Source organism: Hypomesus transpacificus, chromosome 12, assembly GCF_021917145.1.
Source record: "Hypomesus transpacificus isolate Combined female chromosome 12, fHypTra1, whole genome shotgun sequence".
Classification (NCBI taxonomy): Eukaryota; Metazoa; Chordata; class Actinopteri; order Osmeriformes; family Osmeridae; genus Hypomesus; species Hypomesus transpacificus.
This window is the reverse complement of record NC_061071.1, coordinates 942,723-969,180: the sequence shown is the minus strand read 5'-3', so window position 1 is coordinate 969,180 and position 26,458 is coordinate 942,723. Positions and strand designations below refer to the sequence as shown.

At 43.4% G+C, this 26,458-nt stretch overlaps 5 protein-coding genes across 9 annotated transcripts; 4 read left to right on the top strand and 1 right to left on the bottom strand.

The window, feature by feature from the left end:
• Positions 1-255: 255 nt before the first annotated feature.
• Positions 256-2,308, top strand: chmp2bb (charged multivesicular body protein 2Bb). The gene is made up of 6 exons (XM_047030707.1): positions 256-434; positions 760-851; positions 979-1,173; positions 1,375-1,477; positions 1,674-1,780; positions 1,969-2,308. Exons 1-6 carry the CDS (start codon positions 404-406, stop codon positions 2,080-2,082), a joined length of 642 nt encoding a protein of 213 aa, XP_046886663.1. The 5' UTR covers positions 256-403; the 3' UTR covers positions 2,083-2,308.
• Positions 2,309-6,883: 4,575 nt separating this feature from the next.
• htr1fb (5-hydroxytryptamine (serotonin) receptor 1Fb) lies at positions 6,884-8,050 on the top strand. Its single transcript, XM_047030859.1, has one exon. The coding sequence runs from the start codon at positions 6,884-6,886 to the stop codon at positions 8,048-8,050; it is 1,167 nt and encodes a 388-aa protein (XP_046886815.1).
• A 357-nt stretch (positions 8,051-8,407) lies between these two features.
• Positions 8,408-11,575, bottom strand: cldng (claudin g). 3 transcript variants are annotated; one of them, XM_047030860.1, is made up of 3 exons: positions 11,490-11,575; positions 9,564-9,793; positions 8,408-8,944 (listed from the first exon to the last, which is right to left on the bottom strand). In XM_047030860.1, the coding sequence occupies exons 2-3, from the start codon at positions 9,753-9,755 to the stop codon at positions 8,507-8,509; spliced, it is 630 nt and encodes a 209-aa protein (XP_046886816.1). In that variant the 5' UTR covers positions 9,756-9,793; positions 11,490-11,575; the 3' UTR covers positions 8,408-8,506. The 3 variants fall into 3 exon arrangements, with proteins under 3 accessions (XP_046886816.1, XP_046886817.1, XP_046886818.1); XM_047030861.1 differs by lacking the exon at positions 11,490-11,575 and adding an exon at positions 9,933-10,142; XM_047030862.1 differs by lacking the exon at positions 11,490-11,575 and adding an exon at positions 9,933-10,128 and having other exon boundaries at positions 9,564-9,812.
• On the top strand, positions 10,740-18,701 carry znf654 (zinc finger protein 654). Its single transcript, XM_047030858.1, has 10 exons — positions 10,740-10,890; positions 11,530-11,675; positions 11,812-11,893; positions 12,120-12,255; positions 12,469-12,671; positions 12,780-12,919; positions 13,103-13,244; positions 13,340-13,621; positions 13,846-18,310; positions 18,575-18,701. The coding sequence occupies exons 1-10, from the start codon at positions 10,765-10,767 to the stop codon at positions 18,583-18,585; spliced, it is 5,733 nt and encodes a 1,910-aa protein (XP_046886814.1). The 5' UTR covers positions 10,740-10,764; the 3' UTR covers positions 18,586-18,701.
• Positions 18,702-20,106: 1,405 nt separating this feature from the next.
• arl13b (ADP-ribosylation factor-like 13b) lies at positions 20,107-25,868 on the top strand. 3 transcript variants are annotated; one of them, XM_047031373.1, is made up of 10 exons: positions 20,107-20,915; positions 22,589-22,659; positions 22,848-23,097; positions 23,260-23,365; positions 23,646-23,848; positions 24,009-24,123; positions 24,323-24,482; positions 24,600-24,722; positions 24,974-25,042; positions 25,760-25,868. In XM_047031373.1, exons 1-10 carry the CDS (start codon positions 20,857-20,859, stop codon positions 25,771-25,773), a joined length of 1,170 nt encoding a protein of 389 aa, XP_046887329.1. In that variant the 5' UTR covers positions 20,107-20,856; the 3' UTR covers positions 25,774-25,868. The 3 variants fall into 3 exon arrangements, with proteins under 3 accessions (XP_046887329.1, XP_046887328.1, XP_046887330.1); XM_047031372.1 differs by having other exon boundaries at positions 25,602-25,824; XM_047031374.1 differs by lacking the exon at positions 24,974-25,042.
• The last annotated feature ends 590 nt before the right edge of the window (positions 25,869-26,458 follow it).

The window sequence follows — 26,458 nt, the reverse complement described above, 5'->3', positions numbered from 1 at the left end:
ACATTTTTCCTAACTTGTTTGAATTTACTTTTACTCAGAAAGAAACCACTTTATCTAAACAAGCACACCAATTTCCCAACTCTTAAATATATCTGTAATGACCAAACTAACACAACTATTCCAGTTAAAAACTATTCCAGAAAGTTCAGTACGGAGATGAGATTGATTAATACTCGATTCTGATTGGCTTGCACTCTTTTCATTCAAGCTGCTCGTGCTTTACGTCGCAAATGACGAATCACAAGGAGCTTCTTTAGCTCTTCCTGGTTGGTAGGAAACCAGGAAATAAATAACAACTCGGTTCTTCGACATATTTTCTTGGCACTAGCTATCAGCTTTTACTGTGAAGCGTATTGACACGTCGTACATCTACATAAAAAGAAATTGTCGCCAGGCAGTGATAATGGCCTTTTTAAAGAAAAAAACAGTTGATGGTAAGTGAGCCCAGTTCTATGGAAATTAAATGGTAGCTAATGTTAGCTAGCTAAAGACTAAAGCTAGTAGGCTACTAGAAGCCCTCAGCAATTGTTCAAGCTTTCGTCTGTTAGCCAGCGAACTGAAGTTAATTTTAAAGCTAGTTCTAGTATTAATAGTTAACTATTACAACTGGAATGGGAGGAGGGGTGTCAACATATTAAATCCACCTATACTTGAGCTAGTTAACTATGGAAAGTAGTCTGTCTAGTATATAGTTCTGTGTTTTTGTGATACTGAAAATGGCAGATAATGTGGCTTGACATCATGGAATGTATATCATAGACGTCATCAAAGAACAGACCAAAGAGCTGAAAGGAACTCAAAGACAGATCACCAGAGACAGATCTGCCCTGGAGAAACAAGAAAAACAACTGGTGAGTCAGTGCAAATCAGTTATTAGTTATTCCAAATTCTAGAATGGAGTACATCTGTGGGTTGTCCAATAAATGTTGAGTAAGAATGCTAAAGAAGTTTTTGGTTCCTCTTGTTATGCCGGCACAGGAGATGGAGATCAAGAAGATGGCTCGAACAGGAAACAAGGAAGCATGCACCATCCTGGCCAAGCAGCTGATCCAGCTAAGGAAGCAGAAGAACAGGACATACGCTGTCAGTTCAAAGGTCACTTCCATGTCCACTCAGACCAAGTTGATGCACTCCCAAATGAAAATGGCAGGAGCCATGGCTACCACCACCAAAGTAAGACTGTGTGTGTATGCGTGCCTGAATTGATTATTGACTTGGTTAAAGTCAACTTTAAATATCACCAACCATTATTTTAGATTTTCTATCAGTCTTAGACTGTAGAGCTGGCATGGTGTGTATGAGAGGTGGTGAGCACTTGTTGTCTGTAGGTCAGAGGGTGTGTGTGTGCTTTAATAGGCTTTCCCTCCTTTTCAGACTATGCAGGCAGTGAATAAGAAGATGGACCCTCAGAAGACACTACAGACAATGCAGAACTTCCAGAAGGAGAACATGAAGATGGAGATGACAGAGGAAATGAGTAAGACATTACATTTGACATGTTTTTAATTAGTGGATGCTTTCATCCAGAGTCACATAACACTATAGTGCAAATGCACAGACCTCACATTACCATACACAAAATACATTGCTTTGTTCCAAGACTTCAGGCTGGGTTTAAAGTTCTGCTAGAAGAATACTGTTCAATAGTACGTTGTGCATGTTTTGCATTCTAGTGAACGACACTTTGGACGATCTATTTGACGAGTCTGGGGATGAGGAGGAGTCTGAGGGAATAGTCAGTCAGGTCCTGGATGAGATTGGCATTGAAATTTCAGGAAAGGTGAGAACCATGAAAATGTGATCCAACTGCATGGGTTCTAGTGTTTACCACACTGTCCTCAACATAAACTGTTGTCACTCTGCTGTAAAACCTCTCCACTGACAGTCACTGTGGTTAAGCAGGAAATATTATAGTCTTGTTGTAGTTGTACATGCTTGGTGAACCTAATGGTTTGTTAACTCTCCTAGATGGTGAGCGCACCCTCGGCCAGCAGAAATCTCCCCAGTGCTTCTACCTCAAAATCAGACGGCATCTCTGATGAAGATATTGAAAGGCAGCTCAAAGCTCTTGGAGTGGACTAAAAAACACACGCTTAGTTACACACATACAGTCACAGACACATACCTTCATGCTATACATACACTCACTCAGTGCCTGGATACATGCACTACACAAACAGCAAGTCTCACGTTCAGCATGTAACCACCAACACTTCAAGCGCACACTTAATGTTCCCTTGTTGAGTGTCCAACTCTTGACTTGCTTTCTCTGGGATAACAGTAGTGCCAATAAAGGCACGTACCATTTTATTTTGTTTTAATCTTCATGAAGAGAGAACCGGCTTATTCATTAGGTTTTTTTGGTACATTAGGTACTTTTTGTTTAAAGTAAAGCTAATATCAGGTTCAGTGAAAATACTTCACTAAAAAGGCTTTTAAATCCAGTACCAACGTAATCACTGTTAAGAAAACAGGTACAGCATGAAACTTTTCATTTAGGTAGGGGTGGGATCTTTTGTCCTCTAATTTTGCTATTTATCACAATGCTACTTCCCCAAGTAAGACTCCTGTCCTTCACATTGGTCACTTGAGGAATAATATGTGGTCTGGATGCCATGGAGTGGTTCAGGTGGAATTTTGGAAATGGGGGGGGGGGGGGGGGGGGGGGGGGGGGTAGTCCAAAGTAGGAATGCAATTAGATGGTATAGGCCTACTGGTGTTGGTGTATACGCTTGTGTAGAGATGCGTCATTTTCTGCCACGTTGGTGTTGCGATTTTAAAGGAAGAATTTTGCATGTGTGTGCAACACACTGGTTGTTGAACCTCATAGAGTTGCTGCTCTTTGTTCTGATTTTACGGTCAATACTCCAATACAATCAATACCAAGGCATGATAAACTTCACTTAAGTTACAGGCCTAAATATTTAGCATTCATTCTAACACACTTCATTATATGTTCTTACACACTAGTATCTAGGGATAAGGGGTTAGGGGTTGATTTGGGAATTGGTAGAAGATTGCCTCCAAGGACAATTATACCCAGTCAACTTAGTCTGTATTCTGCACTGTCAACACCTAAGAGGAGGGCGCAACACCCTCATGAAATATAGCAAGTAGTTCTGTGCAGGGGTTCACACACATGCTTGTTTTGCCTAATGTGAATATAGTTAAAATGCAGATTGAAATATGCAGACACTTTATAGCCAACTACCATATCCTTGTTTTTTTTTGTTTTGAGGAAATAATATCAAGCACTTCAGTTTGTCATCTGTATATTGTTGCAGCCAGAATCTCAAGTCATTCCAAAATTCCTGGAATACATGTCCTCAAACTAAAATTTCACTGGAGAAGTTACGAGGTCCAAGAAGTTAGACAGCATGTAATTGAAGGAAGACTTAAGATTGCTAAGAACCTATTGAGAATCATAAGTACTGTTTATCAGATATATTAAGTATGTTTCATGTAACAATAGGTTAACAGAAATATGTGTAACATAGGCAAAGATTTTTTTAAAGCACTTATTTTCATTTTTATGTTTTATTTAATTGAATGACAAATCTACATTTTTTCCCTTCAAAGTTTTCCTTTCATATTCATTTAGTTTTGTAAATATTGCTGGTGTGAATAAGGCAAAAATAGCGTTCGGCAATGGGATTCTATATCATGACTTTTATAATCTACCAAAAATAAAGATTTTATTTGTTTCTTTGTGTGGCTTATATTCCCTAACATTAAATGAAGTGACCTTGCTGGATGATAAGATATCCAACTTTTCATGTCGACTTGACTTGTCATTTTCAACTGCTGGCCTCGGACGTCTCTCCTCAGACCCCAGGCTGTGATTGTATGACTGATCTGCATGTATCAATGTATGACTGACTTCCTGCAGCTACACCTGCATGAGAGGGGCCTGAGAGAGAGAGAGGTCTGCAGTTGGAGCCATATCAGAGAAGTGAGATGGTTCGATTGCATTCAGGCTTGATTGCTTTATCTATGCTCATTATAAAGCTCATGATAGCACGTGTACAACACGCAAGGTGATTGAATCGAGATTGAATACAGACTGTTCTCGGGAGTTTACGTTAGTTTGGAATGAAAACAAGTTATCCTTTCAGGCGCAGGTAAGGAACGACATTTGGGAAGGAAGGTGTTTGAAATCCTTTTTGCAAAAAGTGCTGCAAATATGTGTATGTTTTGAAGCAATTTCAATATGTAAGCAGCCTAAATATCAAATAAATGCACATCTTCAAGTGCGCCTGTGCGCATCCCATCGGAATGTTGAGTGTCCTGGGGAGGGGTGGAGGGGGTTGGACCGAGCATCTTGAGCCAGTTTGTCGTCACACACAGCGCTTGATTAAGTATCTCTGTAGAGCACACCAAAAGCAATCTCCAGCGACAAAAAAGAGGACGATTCTTTGGTAAGTTCCTCAATCTGCTTATTGTGAAAGAATAATATAATGATAACATAGGCCGACCAGACATTAACTTTCTGCTGCATTCTGCATTTTTCTGGGGGGGGGGGGGGGGGGGAACTCTAATTGTTCAGTTCTAATGAGAGTAATTTGGATGTTGGAGGTGTTGGCACTTCTAATAACAATGAAGACAGTAGCCTATTTCTCATGCCATTAAATAGAACGGCATGGTGTGGTAAAAGACGTTACATCTTCCACAAGTGGTTTATGCTATCACACAAGTAATAGATGTGGCATCGTGCAATGTTCGAACTCAATGCTTTAATTGGACATGCTGACAAAATCTATAGACAGAATTATAAAATCGTCGGGGACTTTATTTTTTACTAGGATAATTGGTGTTACATTGACGATCGTGCACGTCATGTTTCAGTCCTTGTGAGACAGTTTGTCCATACTCATGTTTTAATGACAGACCTTATGCAGATCAAATGCACTTCAAGCAGTTGTATAGTTCTAGCTTGATCTTTAGCTAATTGTAGGATAAATCGGTTTTCCCAGAGTGTTACATTTCTTAAATTAACTGCACGTTTGGAAGAGTAACAATGCTAATTCCTTATTTGGTAACTGTAAGTATCAACTGCTATTTCACTCACCACAGGCTCTGTAGCATGTGTGGCCTGCATCTAGTTAAGTTGTTATGTTATGTTCCATCAACACATGAGTCTCAAATCTAGACCCTTATACTGTATCCATGTTCACAAGATGTTTGGGAAAAATCTTTATCTTGTGTATCTGAAAGCTCAAAATTGTATTGGACCAACTCTCGGAGGTCCATGGGTAGTGACTCACTAGGTTTTCTCTGAGGGGAGTAGATGGAGCTCTCAAGTTGTTCTTTTATGCCATTCACCCTCTGTGGCCTCTAAAGAGAGGACTGATGGACTGTCGGTTCACTCATAATGGGGTTAGACACACACATGCACCTTTAGATACATAAGGTTGTGTCTCTTGTCGGCATTTGTCCCATCAATAAAGTTACTTTAAATAACACATCTGTGTCATGGTGTCACAGGAGAATCTGCAGTACATCATTCCCCTTTTGAGGCTACATACATACGTACTGGGTTCACTGAGTGGCTGAAACCTGCTGAATTGTAGTCACCCTCATAAATTGTAAATGTGTATAGGTTATGGACAGATTTAACAAGACATATTTGATCAGGCAGAGTGCCCTTAGGATGTCAGGCCTAAAGAGATTGCAAAAAACTGTAAAACATACAGCTACAGTGAGAGTCTACCATTATTGGGTTTTGACTGCTTAGAAATTGGTGCAAATAAAGTGAAATATTGGTGCGAAATGTTTCACCTTCATAAAAAATGTACATGTACTTGTAATATATATATATATATATATATATATATATATATATATATATATATATATATTAGTTCAGATTGTATTCCTGTTGCTCAATAAATAACAATGATAGTCAGACTACTTTCTAAATCGAACATCACCAAAACAACCCTTCCTGATTCCATTTTAAGGTCTTTGGGAGGTTTTCTGTACCAAAAATCTACATGAAGTTTAGACATTTCTCTCCTTGTCTTGATGTGCATGATTGACACCCATCAGTGAAACATGTGAGAGCAGTGACGGTGGCAAGCCATCTGGTTCTACCAGGCTGGTTGATAAGCCTGCATGCCTTGCCCTAAGGTTGCCACAAGGCCACCTGCTTCTGTGATAGACGGCGTCAATTACACCAGGAAAACTAGCTACCGTCACACTAGATGACACCATGAACTCTCCTGCCAGGCCATGAAGTGAAGAGAATACTGACAAACCAGAGAATTCCATCGATGAGTGTCCACATAAACCACAGAAAGTTTCCAGAATTGTATTTCTGTGTACATTTTAAAACCAGCTGGCCAATATCCACAGAGAATCCCCTGCAATTAGATTCTGGCTCCAGGTAGCTGCCAGTGTTATTTTTGTCTGACATGTTGAATTCCTACCCTTTACATAAACAGAGATTTGTGCAGGCAGTGATGGTGAGTCAGGGGGAGATGCTGCTCACCAGACACACCTTGGCTTCGATGGCACATGTTTACACAGTCCAGCTAGAATTTTTTTTCACAGCCGACACCTGTGACTGATGCAAGTGTACTCTGCTGCTGTCACACCTGCCACCTGCCTCATTATCCAGGGACAGCTAGTCTGTTCAGCTGGTTCTGATATTCATACTGACATCCCAATATCCATACTGATATCTATGTTGACAGCAGATAATTCAAGATGTGGTAGAGAGGGTTCTTATGGAACAATATGATGTGGACCGCAGGAAGTGTTCCACTATTCTACATGCAACAATGGCACATTTCACACAAAAAATACAATGTTATACTGACTTTCTGTTTAATGTTCATTTGTTAGATCTCACATTTGGAAGCCCCTCTTCTTCAGAATCAACATGGACCTTTCCAACTTCTCCAGCCTATCCTTACCTTATGCTGAGCCCCAGGCTTCCAGAAGCAACCTCTCGAAGATCCTGCTCACCCTGGCCCTCTCACTACTAGCGGTGGCCACTACCTGCATCAACTCTTTGGTCATTACAGCCATTGCTGTGACCCGCAAACTCCACCAGCCAGCCAACTACCTCATCTGCTCCCTGGCTGTGACTGACCTACTGGTGGCTGTTTTGGTCATGCCTGTTAGTATCGTCTACTTTGTGGAGGAGACCTGGGTCCTTGGTCCAGCCATGTGTCACCTGTGGCTGGGCATAGACGTCACCTGCTGCACCTGCTCAATCCTCCACCTAGCAGCCATTGCTCTTGACCGCTACCGGGCCATCACCGATGCAGTGGAGTACGCCCGCAAACGCACCTGTCGCAGGGCTCTGGTTACTATTGCTGCAGTATGGGTCATCTCTGTGTTCGTGTCACTGCCCCCTCTAGTGTGGAGGAAGCAGGGCACTGAATGGCCTGAGTTGATTGAGCAGGTTGGAAATGGACAAGAGGTAGAGGATGGAGGGATGATGGTGGATGACTCATGCCTCATTGAGCATGATCACGTGGTCTTTACTCTCTACTCTACCTTCGGGGCGTTCTACGTCCCACTGGTTCTCATCTTGGTCCTCTACTACAAGATCTACCGTGCCGCCACAACACTAAGCCACCGCCGCGCAGCTGGCCGCACCCTTTGCCAGCACACCGTCACCAGTCACATCCTTCCTGCGGAAAACTCAGACCGAGAGCTTCCCCTTAGTCCTGACACCCTCAGTCCCACTGAGAAGTCCTTCTCCGAGCCGTCTGTAGAGGGGGACCGTGCCCATATCACCACCAACGCCTTCCATCCACTAAAGGCCTGGCAACGGAGGGCTCAGCCTGGGGGGAGAGAGCATAGAGCAGCCACCACCCTTGGGCTCATCCTGGGGGCCTTTGTTGTGTGCTGGCTGCCTTTCTTTCTGAAAGAAGTGGTAGTTAACACCTGTGAGTCTTGTAGCACCTCTGCTGCGCTGGCAGACTTCCTCACCTGGCTGGGCTACCTAAACTCTTTCATCAACCCCCTTATATACACAATTTTTAACCAGGACTTCAAAAGGGCTTTCCAGAAACTTCTGAGATGTGTTCACTATTGAGACTATGGAGAACAATTCACCCTGATAAAATCTTATCATCTTGCATTGAAACAAATATTTCAGAGTCATTCAATGTTGTTGTAATGGAAGTACTATAACTTAGCTATTCCTCTTTCATTATAATGATGCATATGGGTACAATTAACCCTAATTTTATACAATTGTAGTGTAGAATTAGACATGCCATTGTTGAGATGTCATGAAGAAATATATTCTTGATTTTCACTTGACCTTTTCAAAATGCAATACAAATCAACAGTGCCTCTTGAGGCTAAACTAGCAACTGCTACTGGTAGACCTCAGTTAGAAATCTGCATTCAACTCAAAATATACATACAACATCATTCCAATATCCTGTATCATGTAAATACATTTATTGTTTATACAAATAAGTGGCATCAAATGTAAATAGTAAAACTTTTGTCTCTTTTAAAACCAGGGCTGCACCTTAACAGCTCAAACATATGAAGTTCCTTCCTTTCTGTGATCAGGAGCAATTTTGTATCTGGTGGCTTCTTCAGCTTTGTTTAGTTGACAGGAGCTACAAAGAAGCCCTCCTCCAATCACCATGAACACAGCTGAAGCCCAGCCAATGAAAACTCCTGCCCCCAACTCCCTCTTCATGGCTTCGTGTACAAAAGGGTTATAGAAATCGGTAATGACTTGATGGGCGGTCCAGCTAGGTGGAATCAACCCCAGGACACCTGCAGTGAGGAATAGAACCCCTGCTGCGATAGCAACTCTGGCTTTGCCCGAACCATCCTCCAGGCAGTTGGTCCACTTCCCCCCAGCGATGCCTGCCAGACCGGCAACTAGAGCGACCAGTAGAGAAATAACCAGAATGGCCCTGGATGCCTTAAGGTCCAGAGACAAGGCCAGCATGGAATCATACACCTTAAAATAAAAAAGAACAAACAAATGTTATTCATGTACATATAGTTAAGGAAGCATTTTGTGATGGATATTTAAATGATTGTAGTTTTATGGGAATTACAAAATTGTCATGTAGATGACCAATAAAGTCATACTGCACATATCCTGCATTTCATTAGACATTGCATTTTAAGACTTTTTTTTATCTAGTTCAACAGCATTACAGTAGTCACTGGAGATAGAGATATATGGAATGGACTGCATTTATATAGCACGTTTATACCTTGGCAGCACCCAAAGTGCTTTACATTTAGCCTCATTCACCCATTTATACTCTGTACTCAAGGACAGTCAAACCAGTGGGGGTAAGCTACAACTGTAGCCACAGCTGCCCTGGGGCAGACTGACAGAAGCGTGGCATTCAATCAGCGCCTACGGCCCCTCCGACTACCGCCAACATTTATTACCAACATTCATACGATGCATGTCTATGATGGTGGGGGAAACCGGAGTACCCGGAGGAAACCCACTCAGGAAGGCAACAATGCTGCAACAATGCTGTTCTAACACCTGATCTGTAAGATGCAACACTAAAGGACACCAAAACATGATAAAGTCTTTCAAATGATAACAAACCCACCTTGCACTGCATCTGTCCCGTGCTCTGAACCACACAGGTCATCCACAGGCCTTCCCAGAAGATCTGTGCTGTAATAATGTTGTTGCCAATAAAGGCTGTGACTTTCCACTGTGGCAAGGCACAGGCCACAATGGATCCCAGCCAACCCAGGATCCCCAGGGCCAAGCCCAAAACCTGGATCCCAGAAGACATGCTCAAAGTCCGGAAGTGTGGGTGATGGAGGATCAAACCTGGATTTGGAAAAGCAGACTACGATTTTTAAGTGGCCTAGACGCATACTTAAACACAGTATTTAACATTCACATGTTAAGTGCAGCATCGTCATTTTGCATCTCTTGTTTAATAAGAGAATTTAAATGGCTTTGTTACCTTTTCAAATTGACTGATTTACCTGTACCTCCGCAGCCAGAGTTCTCTGATCAGAACTTGATCTGCACGCTACGTGTGTACTAAAACAGCAGCGGAATTTTTATTCCACCGTGATCGCAGTTTATATGATCCCGTAGCCAGCAACTGAGTAACCCCTACGTTTTCAAACGTGTGTTTTCCTGACAACAACGTATACAATATGTTCATGTTGACTGATGTTATATTGGTTGGAATTTTAGGAAAGCAGCAAATTAACAATCTACAACAGGTGTTATCAATTTGGTAATCAGCGCTGAGCTCGATCAATTAGAATGACCAATCGTTCAGAGGCAATACACACGTTTGCACTGGAGCTTAACTATTGTAACTAGACCTACATTGTTCACAACTTTAGTCAAATATATAATATATATTGGCGATATGCATTATTTAACCCACATTGTTATTATTAGATATAAAATGAGCAAACTCTATAGTAAATGGACGACTAATAAATAATATTTCATTCCATAATATGGATGTGTATGCAGCTTTAATAAAAGATTGCCTGGCCATTCTATTAATTGGTCGCTTGATTGTGACAATGTGGTCATGAAGGGATGAGAACGTTTAGGTAATGCAATGTAGCACTGTAAACAGAAGCTCTCATCAGTTTAGGGAGGGTTCGAAGCTTTTGCAGTGGCAATGTCCAATCACAGGTCAACTCTTTTGCCTATTTTAAATATCGACGTACACATCATCCAATCACATTTTTAAACGCAACACGCATTTTTCATTGTCGCCTGCCGTCGAGTTGTAGTTGCTGTTGTACGCGCTAGGCTGGACAAGCAGTATGGCGGAAGAAGACAGTGAATTTGAGTTAGAGGGATTTAAAAAACAATTGAGGAGTTTGTTTGACAGTTTTTTACGAGAGGAACTCGGACGCGAAAGCGACATATATTGTGCAAGGTTTTGCGAGGTAAGACTTGAGGGGTATTTGGGACAGAATATAGGAACTGAAATAAAGCCCACTTCGTTGGCTAGCTAACGTTAGTTGTCGGAGCTTGCCAACCAAATTCCCCTCCCCCAGAATTGCCTGGCTGGGTTTAGCTTGGAAGCTAACAACCAGTTGTCTCTTGCTGAACACATAATTTCAACTGTAAAACCAGTTATACTATAGCGATGTCTGTTGATTTTCTGTAGATGCAAGTACAGCTGCTGGCAGGCAGTCCTCAACGTATTGTCAGCGAAATGTAGTTTTAGCCATTTGCAGATCTAACTAGACAAGCTGCTAACTGGCTAGCATGTTGAGTTACTTACTAGCTTGGTTCGAGAGCCAGCAAAGTGTAAGCTATATTACTAGCCAGATAATTTCGTCAAATTCATTTCCAAGCCCATGGACCAGTCAGCTTTTGAAGAACTAACCACACTAAGTCAACCACTGGTAACCAAATGTAACTCTCCTTACTCAAAAGTTACCCAGTCTCAGATATAAACTGTTGTGTGCCTTCCACACCACTGAGCTCCTTCCCCTTATTTCATTGTCCCCCTCCTGGTCCCCCCCCCCCCATTCCTCACCTGTTTCCAACGCCTGCCTCTTTCGTCCTCTTTACTTCAGCTGGTGGAGGAGTTTACTGGTCGGTGGCAGGAGCCGCTACCTCAGCTCAGGTTCCTCCAGAGTGCGCTCTGCTTGCTTGTCCAAGCCTCCGCCTGCTTCCCCTCAGACTGTGAGCATGTGCAATGCACCCTGAGTAGCCTGGCACTGTAAGTATTCTATGCTGAAAGGCTTTAGGTCTGCATTTGTATGGTTGGGTGTTTGTGAATGGCAAGTAGGTTATGTTGCATTGCACTGCAGTTCCGTCAATGCATCGTTTCAACTGCCAGTCACGTTCTTTTGCAGGAGTGCCTTTGAGCTGTTGCTGTTTTTTGGTCAGAGTGACTTCCTGAGGAATCCATTGAAAGACATTCTGGACTCTCTTCAAGTAAGTTCTTGTTTATTTGCTGACCACTGATAGACACTGTACTTAATATGAGGAGAGGATTTAGAGTTTTAGAGCCCCTCTTACACATACGCTGTAGCTCTGAAATCAGAAAAAAGCCTCATAGACATGGATGCACGCGTGTTACAACATGACTAACATGATAATAACATGGCACCACTTGATGCTAGCAATGGAACTGAGGGACTTTTCTCCACTTTGCTTTCAGGAATGCTGTTCATCGTTTGCAAGGCACCAGAATGTACACCTACTGCAGGTGATGCGGATCATCAGAGAGGGTGGATCCTGGGCAAACCCCACCCTTCACGCCATCCTGACTGAAAAAGAACTACCTCGGGATGAAGGTGGGTAACGTTCCGTTGCATGTACTTTCTCTGTTACTGAATTGTATGGGTTTAGCAGCGTCCATTGTGATTGAGAAGCTTCATGGGAAATGTGAGCTTGTTTTTTGTCAGTTAATTCTATGGACAACAAGGGTTTAGACCTCAGGGTCTAAATTAATGTATGTTTTAGGTCTGATTGTAGACTCAGCATTGCCCCTCCTTTTCTCACCACAGTGGACAGATACCTTGGCTCTGAGATGCCTGTATTCCTGGAATTGAGGGTACGGTACCTGATGGCCAATCAGAAAGTCTGTGAGGCCACGTCCCTGGCTAAGACTTGTGCTCAACACTCCAGTCTGGGGCGACACCTGTTTTTCCTCCAGGTCTACCTCACCTTCCTATGGAAGGCCTCTCACCACGACCACCTACGCAAAGTGGTAAGTGGACTGTGTAAGCTGTTTTTAGAAAATGTTGCCTTTTAGCTGTAAGCATCCTAATGACTCAACGCTTCTGAGAGTACACTGACCTCTCTGGTTTTCCCTCAGATAGCTGAAGCTGATGCGAAGGATGCTGTGGATATCATCTGTTATATGGAAACTGAGCATGATGATGATGAACTGGTGCTGTCCCTGTGCAGAGCCTTCCTCTCCCAACAGCTACGGAGAGGAGACATGTACTACATGTGGTATGTAAAGTATACATGCGCACACACAGTACTAGGTTACCCCAGAGTTCATCATACTTGAACAATGAATAGAACATTTTAGTATACTGATGGACATCCTAAGTAATAATAGATTTACCTCCCTGACTCCTTTCAAAACAGTTGATTTATAATGAACACTCTTCCTAATCTCCATCCTCACAGGCAACTTGTGTTCATATGGAGTAAGCTTCAGCTGCGTGTTAACTCGTCCAAACAAGCACTCCTGGACCAAAGCCGTCAGCTGATGCTGTCGTCCACCAATGTCAAATCCATTTTCCCTTTCATGGGTGTTATCGTCGCTGAGGTGAGAGCAGAGCCTAACTTGTTGTAGTGACTCACTGGATGTTTAATTTTGAGACGACTGTTTCAATATTTTGTGTTTTTGTGTTTCTTGCCCAGATGGGCAAGGAAGCCCTGCAGTTCTGTGTGGAGCTGTGCACCCATGCCCTCCAGTCTGAACTCCCCTTTGACCCCTCCACAAAGTCTCTGATTTACAAGACCATCGTCTACCTTCTACCCTCTGACTTGGAGGTGTGCCGGGCATGCGCCCTACTGGTGTTCTTTCTGGAGCGCAGCCTGGATGCCTACAAGACTGTCTTCCTGCTCTACCAACACCCAGACCAGGAGTACCACGCAGAGGCCGGCCCAGTGGGCAACCATGTCCGCTTTGAGATCCTGCAGGTCATTATACATATATAAAATTGAAATCCAGTGGAAATATGGCGCCTGCTATAGTAGTTGCTTCTAAAGTATTAGTTTAGTTTTCAATTCTGTTATTATTGTAACACATGGCTATTTGTGCATTGTAGAAATGTTGCACAAAGAGACTTGCCTTTTTAGCTAATTTCTTTTTCCCGAAGTTTGGTTGCTGATATCCATTTTTGTTTCTTGACTTCTGTCCTCAGGTCTTGAAAAGGGGTCTGTACTTTGACCCGGAGTTCTGGAACCTCATGGCCCTGCGGACCAACTGCCTGAAGCTGATGAGTGAGAAAGTGGGGAATGCTGCCCTGGTGGAAATAATGGAGGAAGAGAAGTGGTTGCCCAGCTACTGCACCAAAGAGTCTGTCTGCTGCGGGGTCAGTTCCTCCACCTCCAACCAGCTGCCTACCAAGCCACCGGCAAATCACCAGACGACGTCCAAGAAACGGCTTCACAAAGGAGACAAGAATCATGTGAACAAACGGGTAAAAGCGCGTCACGAAAAGAAAGAAGACACAGAGTTCTCGGTAAACCACGCTGTGAAAAGGAGGGGAAAGAAGCCAGGTTTGCCGCCTGCGAGGGACGTAAGCTGCGTTTCCTCCCTGAGACGATCATTCAGACAACTGGACTCCTCTCCAGAGAACCTTGCACGGCCATTTGTTGACCGACAGCATCAACACATGACCCGCCTCTCAGAAAAGAAACCCCCCAAACGTAAGATCAGAAAACCTCGCTGGCTCATGGAGGGGGAGTCCACTCAGGCTGAGAACAGTGCCCCAAGGAAGGGCAAGAAACCAGGGAGGAAGCCTCAGCAGCAGAAGCAGCGCCGCACCGCAGGGGTGACCAGGAAGTCCATGCCTGGGCTGGTCAGGAATAATACCAAACAAAAGACTGCAGAGATGCCTTCTTGTTTAGCAGAAAAAGAACACCAGAAGGAGTTTACCATGAAAAACAGTTTGACCTCATCTCCAGACCAATCTCTGGAGGTCTCCCAGCCTGATAATGACCTTTCAGCCTCTTTTATTGAAGATGTGGATAATACGCAGAAGTCTCCAGAACCACCTTGTGAAAAGCTTCCCGTCAGTCCCATGCAGACAAAGGCTCTACCCAACAATGAGGTGATCATAAGAGCCAGCGATGCATGTACCTTTATACAGAAGATGCACAGCTATGCACGACGTTCCAAGGTGAAATGTGGTACACCAGTAAAGGATAACCAGGCCTCAGACTTGGCAACAACTGTCACTTGCGCTTCAGATCACAGAAGACCACTGGTATCTGTGGTTCCGAAGGACAAACCCTTAGTCGTGGCCTCACAAACCCAAATCTCATCTGAGGTTGAGGTTCCCTCCAAACGGCACGAGGGTACTGTTGTTCCGGTATGTGTTCCCAGGACTGATGAAACTTCCACAAAAAGAAATTATCAATCAAATGACACTACAAGCTTCTCTCCCCCTCAAAATGTAACTGTTCATAAGGAGTATAAACACACTGAAGGTCTGGTGGAGATGTTGACTAGTGTTCCAAATGTGACCAATCATACTGACACACTAGCTGTTCTTAATGAACCACCGGTTAGGGAAAGTACTGATGAAGTTTTTCAAGAGACAATACCAACTAATGTAACAGTTACAGAGGAACAAGCCATAGATGCGGATAGAGTTGTTTCTAACCAGACACTTCCTTTTGGGAACACCACAACTCTAAAAGAGTCAACAGACTCAGAGGAGCAGGCTTTTAACAAGTCAGTGACTGCTGAAGACACACATGATCAGGCATCAGTCCTTTTCACAGAGGAAGCTCAAATTGATCCGGTAGAGTCAATGGATACACACAGTGATGCTCGCAAACAACCCACAACAGGAGATGTGCATACAGGCATAATCCCTGATCACACAACCTTTGTGCCTCACTGTGCAATGTCCAGCAACTCCAAAGACCAAATTGTGGAACAGAATAGTTCTCTGGTCACTGAGAACAAGCAAAAGCCAGAACCAACCACAGGAAGTGGACCACAGGACACCCAGGAGGTGGAAACCCTGGGACACCCTTCTAATCACCCCACACAGGACCCTGAGGACTCTCACCTCATGCACCATTGCAATCTATGCAACAAGGTGATCAGAGGGAAACGTGTGGTGGTGGCCCACTCCATGTACCACTACAGCCAGGACCAGTGCATGTTCTGTGGCATGTTGTTTAAAAATAACATTCTGGCCATGATGCATTTGTCTGAGCACATAGAGAAACTGAAGGGAAAAGTGCCATTGGAAGGAGACCTCCAGGAGAATGTTTCCCATAAGACAGTTGATCCTGAACACCCTACACAGTCTAGCCCAAGGAGAGGCAATCATAAGAGGTCTACGAGGAATGTTGCCGAGCTAACCTGTTCTGACAGTAGGAGGTTAAGGTCAAGCCATAACCAGACAGACACAAAATTAGTAGATCGAAATAGAAAGCCTCGTAAGCAAGCTCAGAGGGTAAATGGACATTTGAGGGGAAAAGTTGAGAAGATTAGGGTTGTTTCGCCACCAAAGGAAAGAGAGCGGCAAACTAGTAGTGGACGAAATAAGCATTATTCTGATTCAAGGGACGTGGCAGAAGACTTATCAACTTCAATGAGGGTTACCAGAGAACTACGGCGAGATTCTACTCTTAAACAGACTGTTGACAAGGAGACAGCCAGCTCATCTTCCTTAGTGGACAGTGGAGTAGAGGCAAAGACAAGGCGTCTTTCTACCTCAAAGAGCATTGATAAAGAAAGGGAGCCAGCTGCTATAGTTGACACAGCAGGTGCTCAGAAAAACGTATGTTGCCCTGTGGAGGGTTGTCTTTGGCCATCAAACCAGCCTAAAAACCGCCAATCTCTCCTCAACCATGCTCTGGAGGCTCACTATGGGTACACCAAACCTCTGGAGTTAGCCTTTAGCCTGGGAAACAGGTGCTGCAGTACCTGCTCAAGGGTCTGCTGGAGCTTTCAGCATTATCAAGACCACATCGAGAGGCACAGAGCGACCCCCAGACACCCCTGTCTGCACCAAGGCTGTGGGGCCAGGTTTAAAACCGGAAGAGAAATGAGACGCCATACAAGAAGGCATTGCCCCCTTCGGGCAGGCTGTTGTTTTTCAGGATGTACCAAACTGTTTGCTTGTCTCTGGGCGCTCAACCTACATGAACGAGAGCATTACGGAAATACCTCTCCCACCTCGACAGTGGAAAAGACCAAGCGGTTGAAAATAAAGCAGACACGGAAGAACACTAAAGATGTTAAGAAACGATCTGGTTGTAAACCAAAGGATTCCCTCACAGATGTTCTACCCACTTCAAAGGTCAATAATAAGTTGAAAAGGGCAAAAGCTAACTCTAAACCGAAAGGTCCTCACAAAACCACAGCAAAATTGACTCGGAGGCATAAGATTAGAAACAACTTCAAGAAAACTAAGGCTATTAAGAAAATGAGTGGTCAGGCAGATAAAAAGGATTCTTCGGTTTCTTCATACACCTCATCTACCACAGATGTAGAAACAAACAGACTGCAGGAAATGCAGGCTCTTTCAGTCAAGGATAGAAATACTATCTTAACCACCGCCACCAATCTGTCTACAACAAGTAGAGCACTAACTAATGGATTAAAGAGAACTTCTGCTAAGAAAAAGAAACAAATGAAGAATCAAAGGAGTCAGATTACTACTGTGATCTCTCGTAAAGACGGTGATGAATTGAAGACAAAGGAAATTGTAAATCCACAGTCTACAAATCTGGAAACCTCAACCACTACTGACCCCACTCCCGCCAGTGCAGAAGAAACAAACAAATTAAATTTGAGTGCTATACTGAAATTAGATATTTTAGATGGGCCGTTACATGATACTGAAGATGCCTCAACTGTTTGTCCCAGTAAGACAGTCAAGGTGACTGATGAAGTGATCAAGCTGCAGATTGACGAACCGTGTGCCACTCTGGACAAAGCTACACCATCTACTTCTTCTAGCACAACCACACATTTGATACAGTTAAAGGTGAATGATGCATTGAATGAAAAAGAAATTGTCAAGAAACTTGTCAAACACTCACAAACTTCAAGGGAGCCTGCTACAAAAGACCTCTTGAATATCTTAGTTCAGCCTAATGATGAGGACCCTTCTGATGCCTCAAAGCCTGAAAAGGTGGAGACTCCAGTATCAGATGAGCAGCCTGACAAGGTTGTAATGGATGTTGCAAGCTCAAGTAGAGGGAGTAAACCAATGGTTAAAGCTTTAGATTCTACAGTGACAAGTCCGGGTTACCATGTAGTTAATGGACACTCAGCGAAAGGTGACACATCAAGCACAGAGGCAGAGCAACACAAGCCAGAGCCTGAGGTCGATTCTGAAGCCATGAAAAGGACGATTGCAGGTCCCTATGTAGGGAAGAAGCCATACATCAGGCCCCCACCGACATCCTATTTAGACGAAAAGTACACCTCCATGACCAAACGCAGGAAGAAGATGTCCTGGTCGCCTTTCTCCCCGAAGTGCAGTACTTTGCTGGAGGCTGTCGCTGTAGCCACACCGGCCCAAAGACAACGCTGTGCCAAGTGTTTCTCCTCTTTCAGCAGACCAGAGGAATTACAGGCTCACTTGGAGCTAAAGAAGTGCACATCTCTCTTCGGTTTTGACTCTGATGAAGAGAGTGAGTATAAAACCGGGGAAGTAGTTTAAAGATGTATGCAACTGGAAGGCCTTGATTTTGCTTTAACTACATGTTGGATGAATGCAGTATATTTTTGCAGTATATTTTTACAGCTGGGACAGCTTGAAGTACGTAGATTCAAGCATTTGCTTAACCTGTGATTGAAGATATTGTGAAATATTTTTGGTTAAATATGAATGTTCGACATGTTGTCCTTTTTTTGCCTGCTATAGTCATGTCCTAATTGGTATTTCTGTATTTCAGGTAATGGGTAATCAAGGTGACTCTGGAAAGGTGGATGGATCTCTTAAGATCTAGAAAGAAGATCTGCATCTATAGACTTGCTGCTAGGGGGTTCCTTGTGGACTCCTCAACTTAACCCCCCCCCCCCACACACACGCACGCACGCACACACACACACACACACTCACACACATTCCTATGGAGAAGGCCATGGAGGATCAGGCAAGTCTGGGCCCTGGTGCAACGATAGAACATAGAACCAGAGTTTACAAATGCCTGGGGCATGTCTATTAGCCAGGTCTGATGACTATTAGGCAGCCATAAGGACAGTTAATGTGGATTATATGTTCGGAAGAAGTGCCTGGAGTAAACCTGCAGGGTTTGGCCTGCTACTTCCATTGTTTGTGGTCCAGAGTTACTAAAGGGGTTGTGACTTGCTTTGAGCTGATTTCAAGTGACAGTTTTGATACTGCAGGGAGGCACCTGTAGCAACAAAGAAAAATAAATCGTATTCATCTTTTTTTTCAGAATAGACGCAATACGATGGTTTGTTTGCGTTTTGCACTCCGTTGTATTTCCATCACAGTTTATAACCACTTGCACTTCAGTAATTTTCTGTAATCATGATATACATATAGATTTTTACTATGGTATCACACACTGAGAAAGTGGCAGTTGAAAGCCATGTTGTTCAGTGTTTGCTGACTTTGCAGAGAGCATTTTCTGTTGACACTTTTCTTGACAGTAATGTCAGTACTCAATGACATGATGAGATTTAAGTTAAAGGCCCAAATGTTAAATGGCTGTGATATTTCTGAGAAATCAGCTGTGTACTTCTGTTTTTAAATCATAATGTTCCAAAGTTTTGTGAACCTGAAATGGTTTACTGTGAACATTGTATTCTTCATTCCTTTTATTATCGATAGACATTGTGAACATTACTTCTCCAATCAACTACAATTAGCTGCCATTGCGTTGTCAGTGCTTTTAGCACACAGGAATTTAATGTGATATGCTCTGTCGGCCTAATGGCTTAATGTAAAGAAAAAAATGTACAAAATATTTTGAGGTTGCTGGAAAGTGCTGGAGGAAAGCAAGTTTATCTTGGTGTCACAAAGTGCACAATAAACTGTGAACTATTTCGTCAATGAACAGGGGCAAGGATTAATTTATTATAGCTTTGTTTTATATTTAGCTCATGTAAATATTTGAACAGTTTGAATGACATCATTATTCATATTATATTTGGGTGTTGGAAACGGGTTTATATAACAGGTGTATATTGGGGGGGGGGGGGGGGGAGTAAACAAATAAAACATTTGAAATCGGAATGTGTCGCTGTCTGGTCTGAGTTCAAATACAATGTTTTTTAATGAAGAAATACGGATTTTTTTTAAATTGAAAGATGAAATTATTTTGAAAAAAGTGGGATGCTGAGTTAACAAAAATAAATTAATACATTAAATCTGTTGCATTCATCACACTTGCTTGGTCATATCAGAGAATGTTTAATGTGGGTCCACAAACTGAAGGAAACACCGGAAGTGACGAAGGCAAGTCTGCAGCCATAGCAGCAAAATCGATAGCATAAACAAAGCTACCAAAATCTTTAGCTATCAGGGCTCTGGTGGTATTATTTAGCTAGATGGCTAGCTTGCTGCATTTCTCTACGAAGTTGGATGGTTTAATTGGAAGGATCTTTCGATTGGCAATTATTTGACACTTTTCTGATTTGAATCTGGTTCCAGCGTATTGTGGGTTGTCTATTAATGTGTAAAGCTGACAAGCTTTGAGCCAGATAAATTGCTGCTATACTAGTATACAGTATTGTAGCTTGCTAGAGCTAGTTACTGCAATGTACACGTAAAGCAGCTAAGCTATTGCTCCGTTATCTGAGCTAGCTAACACTAGCTTGAAGTTCCATACTAGCGAGCGAGCTACGTTGCCAACATCGCTTTCTGACGTTGCCGCTACTGTAGCTACCATCCTATAGTTGTAACAGTACTGTACTTATAGCTATATGCTTAGCATGAACCCATTATTTGCAGAAAATACCAAAATGGGGCGATGATTATGGGTAGGTTTAACACAGCCACGTAGATAGTTAATCTACTGTTGTTTACCAATATTACAAACGAAGGATTTGGTTATATATTTTGGCATTCGTGTTTTAACTAACTAGAGCTAGGTACCTTACAGTAGTGTATTAGCTAGGTGAAATACAGATGGCGTTTCATTGTAAATCAAAGTAGGAAAGAAAGCTATATGATCCGTTTCCTCAAACAATTTGGATTTTGACTGCAATGTTCAGTCTGATGGCGAATTGTTGCAATTGGATGAAACGCTGGCGTGAGCCTGCAAGGTGAGTTGTAAACATTTTGTCTATGATTTGAAATGAATATAGCTACTAATGAGCGTAGTTACATTTGTATAGAATCAACCAGGTATTAGCGTGTGTAATGCAATGACCTGTCCTTAGAATCTGCCCAGTTAGTGACAGTTTTTTTTTTTTTTTTACTGATTCTCAGATATAAACCATTATGCTAAAATAGTGGAATTCGCTATATGGTCCTATATGGTAATTTATTAATTGTAGCCTATCTGCAGTGTTTGGCTGAGACTGGGGCCGAGAGAGGGGCTTTTCCTGGCTCTTTTACTGTGGGGTTTCCCCAATCAGGGACTAACCAGCCTACTGTTTGCCTAATCACATCACTCATGATGCGTGTCACTTGGTGCCAAATAAATTGTGTGTCTGCATCACTCTTCCCCCACTTAGACCTTGATAGCCAGGCCACAGGGTGATCCAGTGAGACAGTATGATACTAAGAGCCAGTATCTGGAAGCTGGTGGCACCACATGGTTCACTTCAGGAACCATATGCTCAGGGAGTAATCCTCTGCTAATCCAAGACCTGGCCTAAGAGGCGTGGGGGAGGTTGTGTTTGACTGTCTCAGCCTATATGTATGTGGGTCGTGCGGGTCGTGTGGGTCGTGCGGGTCGTGGTGTGCCCAGAGGTGGGTGCTGTACTCTAGGGGACAGACAGGGATACTCAAAGGCCCGTCCACTGCAGGTCTGGTCGACAGGCTTCCCCATGAAGGCCACTTGGCTTCAGAGGACCGTCCACTGGATAGTGCGCTTGATGTCCCTGCGGCGCAAGTGCCGTAGTTAAGTACTTTGGAGATGGAGGTTGTTTACAGGCTATGTGTGTTTGTTTCTAGTGATTGTATGTCCCCTCCTGCCATATAGTCTGTGCATTTGTCTGCATACTATGTGTGTGTGTGTGCTTATTTTACTTGACATGAGTCACTTTTTCAATATTTGTTAGCAATGTAAAGATTAGCCTTGTTTTGTTCTGTGAGTTGATAGTGAAAGACGCCGTACGCGTGCCTGCATTTAAGTGCACGGTCATTGTTAAATATGGGCTTTAGCGATAGAGGCTCCATTGGCTCCATTTGCCTTCTATCAGACACATGTCAAAGGGTTGAAGAGGACATTGGAATTGCCAACAAAGTAGGCCAAAAATGTTAAAGCATCTGATTTAGCAGGTAACCAGTCCATTGCAAATATTTTTTTTTTTTTACCTGTCAAGTTTGAAACCAGACAGCGAGTTGGAATGGAATGGAAAAATATGTTAAAACCTTCCCAGTGACTGCCTCAACTAAGCTGTGTGGCGTGAATGGGGGAAGTGATATGTTCTGTTGTCAGCAACGCTGCATGACTGCATTATTACACTGTATGGGTGTGTGTTTGTGGTTAGGTTATGTAGATGGACAGATTTATTATAAAGAGCTTAATGCTGACTCACTTGACTTCAACTTGTGGATAATCTTCTCTGCAATCCTGCAACCCAACATCCTCTGCTCTGCAATCCTACAACATGGCATATTCTGTATCCAGTATATCATGTAACCCATCACCAAGTTTATGTCTGGCTAACATGGATGATTTCAACACAACATAAACACTGAGTCGATTGAGACCAGCTTCACCAATTCAAGACTTCTGTTGAATTTTCATCACTCTTTGAATTCACAGGAAAGTGACGCTGGTCATGGTGGGGCTCGACAATGCAGGGAAAACCGCCACCGTCCGAGGGATCCAAGGAGGTTAGACCTCTCCTGGACAGGGACTTCCCAGATTGCTTAGTCATAGAATTCTCAAATGTTGTCATTGAGTCCCACTTTTTACTTCACCATTTCAATTCACCATTTACCAGTCTGTACCTCCATTGACAACAGGCATGCTGTGCTAAACAAAGAACCGTCTATGTGCGCGTGTGTGCTCTCAATTTCAGAGAGTCCAGAGGACGTAGCTCCCACGGTGGGCTTCTCAAAGGTGGACCTGAAGCAGGGCAAATTCGAAGTGACCATCTTTGATCTGGGTGGAGGCAAGAGGATCCGGGGCATTTGGAAGAACTACTACTCCGAGTCGTACGGCGTGGTGTTTGTGGTGGACTCGAGCGATGTGCAGAGGATCCAGGAGACCAGGGACACCATGGCTGAGGTCCTCAGACACCCGCGCATCGCTGGCAAACCTGTCCTGGTGTAAGTCTTTTCTAGAATCCAAAGTGCAGCACTAAACCACTACAACGGCAGCATTTGGTGATTTCTCAAGTGTCCTCTGTCAACAACACATGTTGTTGTCAGTTCACCCGGTTTCCACACAGTCACTTCTGACATCTCTCCGTTCCATCTATTGGCTCCCAGGCTGGCCAACAAGCAGGATCGGGAAGGGGCATTGGCCGAGGCGGACATTATTGAGAACCTGTCACTGGAGAAGCTTGTGAACGAGAATAAGTGTCTCTGTCAGATTGTGAGTGTGTGTTTTAAATGAATTCTTGGAAACTGTTCATTACATAAATCATTCTTGTCTTATGTTATTGCCAAGGCGAGTTATGTTAAGGTTAAGGGCTACATGCTTTGTGTTCATGCTGTAGTCTAGTGAAAACCAAGTTAGAACCCATGTGAAGTTTGATCATAGACCAAAGCTTTTTAGCTGGGATTGCAAAAAAGAACATTTAAAAAATCAGTTTTCCTTAAAAGGAACTCTTATTGAAATATTGTTAGCCTTTTTGTATTTGTTTTGTTTTCAGGAGCCTTGCTCGGCCGTATTGGGCTATGGCAAAAAGGTGGACAAGTCCATCAAGAATGGCCTAAATTGGCTGCTCAACAATATCGCCAAGGACTACGAGGCCATCACTGAGCGTGTGCAGAAGGACACTGCAGAGCAGAGAGCCATGGAGGAACAGGAGAAAAAAGAGAGGGCAGAGAGAGTACGGCGTATAAGAGAGGAGAGGTGAGGAGGAGAATGTGCCGGAGGAAGGGAATGAAGAAAGGGACCTTAGAAGAAAGAGAGCTAAACAAGTATAGTAGACCTGAGGACAAAAAGAGAGGATGAGACTGAGTGTGCCTGTTCCGTTCCTCTGAAAACAAAGCATCCTGTTTTTTCTGCCCAGGGATAGACTAGAAAAGGAGGAAGCGGAGCAAGAGGGCAGGCCCATCCAGGTGGAGGAGCCTAATGATGGCAACATGCCCAGCCCATTTCAGCCAATCATCACCGTGATATCTGAGGTGTGTATGGGCTGTTTGATTGATGAAGTTATCAAATTACAATGAAAATACATGTTAATCAGTGACCCGTCTGTTTCATTTACTGTAAAGTGTCAGGTATTAGAAAACAAATGTCAGATGATTCTGCACACATAGGTACTGTGTTGATGATGTCAGCCAGTCGAGGATATAGACCTATGTATTCTGCCATGTCGTGTAGAATGAAGACAAACAGAAGATGGAGATGAAGAGGCTGCATGAGACACAGGAGGGTGGGGCCAACCGGCCAAGGGGCGGGGAGGAGGAGGAGGAGGAGGATGAAGACGAGGAGGAGGAGGAGCCTGACAGTGAGAGACAAACGCCAGAGAGCATTGGTACAGGTGTGTTCTGTGTGTGTGTGGTTGTTCGAAAAAAAAGGGGATGGCGAGAAAAGAAGCCACACCCTGATTGTTTGCAATCCCACTTCAATCCCTCTTCTTCACCTCCTCCCCGCGCAGCTTCAGGCGACCAGACCAAGAAGAAGACCAGGAAGCTCCGTCTGAAGAGGAAACACAGGGTGGACCCCCTGAGGACGGAAGAGGGCGCTCCTGAAAGCCCCACCCCTCCACCCCCACCTCCAGGTATGGGCCCAGGAGCTTCACTCTTCATGGGGATGGGGGAGGGAATTAAGTTAGCAAGAAGAAGATTGGGTGGAGTAGAGAATGCTGTGTGTTACAATACTGTCAGTATTATAAAAAGGCATATTTGTCCTTCGATCCCTTGGCAACTAGGCTCGATATGGCAGACTATCTTTGGTGCCATGATCATGCCTTTTGACTTAGTTATAATGCAACATCTTACACCTTTTTATTGTCACTGTTTTCTCTCTTAGTCGGCTGGGCTACTCCCAAAGTTTCTAGGCTGCCTAAACTGGAGCCACTGATGGACACAAGACGTTCTGGTAAATGAATGTGTTCTCACACTGCAGTCCTGCTGGTCTCCCCTGCATGTCCATACAGTCTCGTGGCTGTGTGTGAACTCACTCACCCACATCAACTACCTCCCCACCCACTAAACTACTTACCTTCCTAGCCACTCACCCACCCATTCAACTACCTAACTTGGCTGTCTCTGGATCATGTTCATCCACTCATTTAACCCCCTCTACCTCCTTCCAGGATCCAGGGTAGGCTGACTTCCTCATCATTCAGCACTCTCTGCATCCATGACTGTGCCCTTGTCCCTTTCACTAACATCTGCTGTTTGCCTCTTGTAACACCTTCTCCATTCTGCTTCCTCCAGGCATGGTTGGTTTGTGTGTGTGTATGTTCATGATTTTTGAACTGGACGTCTGCTCAAATTGTTCTTGCATAACATTTACATAACATACGGGTTTTGTATCTTATCTTCAGTTCTCTTTGTGGAGAATTGACGACACAACATCTGTATTACAGATGACAGGTTTCCCTGGGCTTTTCTAGTGTAGTCACAGCCTTTCCTCCTCTCTTTCCCTTCCGCAGACTTCTATGGAAAGCCCCTCCCCCCTGTCGCGATCAGGCAGCGTCCGAACAGTGACACTCATGATGTCATATCCTAACCCTGCACCCCCTCCTGACAGTTCACTGACCCTACCCGTATCCCCCAAATCACAGCTCTCTTCTTTGGTTTCTGTTCAAAGTGCGTGCTGTATAGAAAAAGGTTCGCCAACCGAAGAAGGCATGAGATGCGATGGCCAATCAACGTGGAGCTGATGGTTCAGTTGAGAAGCAAAGGATGTGAACCAAACAACATAATTTCCCAGACTGATAAATGCAGTTCAGAACATGGACTTCAATGCTGAAATTGCTCAAATCTTTTTTACTGTTTATATCAGTATTATTGTACACTAAACTCTAACACATCTGTTTTATAACATATGTTTACACCAAGACAAAGAATGTTAATGTCAATTTTAAATGTACATTTGTTTGTTTTGTTTGTCTACATCAGATGTTGAATGGTATGTTGTTGCATAAATGTGTATACTGTCGAAATCACCCATTTACTATTAAGCTAACAAAATATGCTTTTGAATGATACTTAAAATATATTTTGTATTGTGCTTATTTTTGCACACAATTTTTTGCAGAAGCTGGATATTGCTGGCATATAAGACATTTTCTATAATAAATATTAGATACATGTAAAACAATATATATTATCAAGAGGATCATACAAAAGCTAAGGAGTTGTGTTGAGTGTGAGGGCTTTTTCCTACTAAACTCTTGTTTGCTTGTTACTGTGCTTTTTACTGTGGTTTCATTGCCCCCAATGTTCAGACTGTCTTACTTCACCTAAGTGAGTATTGAATTACCAGCTTTATCTTATAGCGGTTAAT

Bases quoted from the DNA above. Each gene is read 5' to 3' on its own strand.
- chmp2bb (XM_047030707.1), top strand. From the start codon at position 404: ATGGCCTTTTTAAAGAAAAAAACAGTTGATG. The intron at 1,174-1,374 runs GTAAGACTGTGT...CCTCCTTTTCAG, and splicing joins CCATGGCTACCACCACCAAA to ACTATGCAGGCAGTGAATAA. The intron at 1,478-1,673 runs GTAAGACATTAC...TTTGCATTCTAG, and splicing joins GGAGATGACAGAGGAAATGA to TGAACGACACTTTGGACGAT.
- htr1fb (XM_047030859.1), top strand. From the start codon at position 6,884: ATGGACCTTTCCAACTTCTCCAGCCTATCCTTACCTTATGCTGAGCCC.
- cldng (XM_047030860.1), bottom strand. From the start codon at position 9,755: ATGTCTTCTGGGATCCAGGTTTTGGGCTTGGCCCTGGGGATCCTGGGT. The intron at 8,945-9,563 runs GTGGGTTTGTTA...TTTTATTTTAAG, and splicing joins CGGGACAGATGCAGTGCAAG to GTGTATGATTCCATGCTGGC.
- znf654 (XM_047030858.1), top strand. From the start codon at position 10,765: ATGGCGGAAGAAGACAGTGAATTTGAGTTAGAGGGATTTAAAAAACAA. The intron at 12,672-12,779 runs GTAAGTGGACTG...GTTTTCCCTCAG, and splicing joins ACGACCACCTACGCAAAGTG to ATAGCTGAAGCTGATGCGAA. The intron at 13,622-13,845 runs GTCATTATACAT...TTCTGTCCTCAG, and splicing joins TCCGCTTTGAGATCCTGCAG to GTCTTGAAAAGGGGTCTGTA.
- arl13b (XM_047031372.1), top strand. From the start codon at position 20,857: ATGTTCAGTCTGATGGCGAATTGTTGCAATTGGATGAAACGCTGGCGT. The intron at 23,098-23,259 runs GTAAGTCTTTTC...ATTGGCTCCCAG, and splicing joins GCTGGCAAACCTGTCCTGGT to GCTGGCCAACAAGCAGGATC. The intron at 25,043-25,601 runs GTAAATGAATGT...TCCCTTCCGCAG, and splicing joins GATGGACACAAGACGTTCTG to ACTTCTATGGAAAGCCCCTC.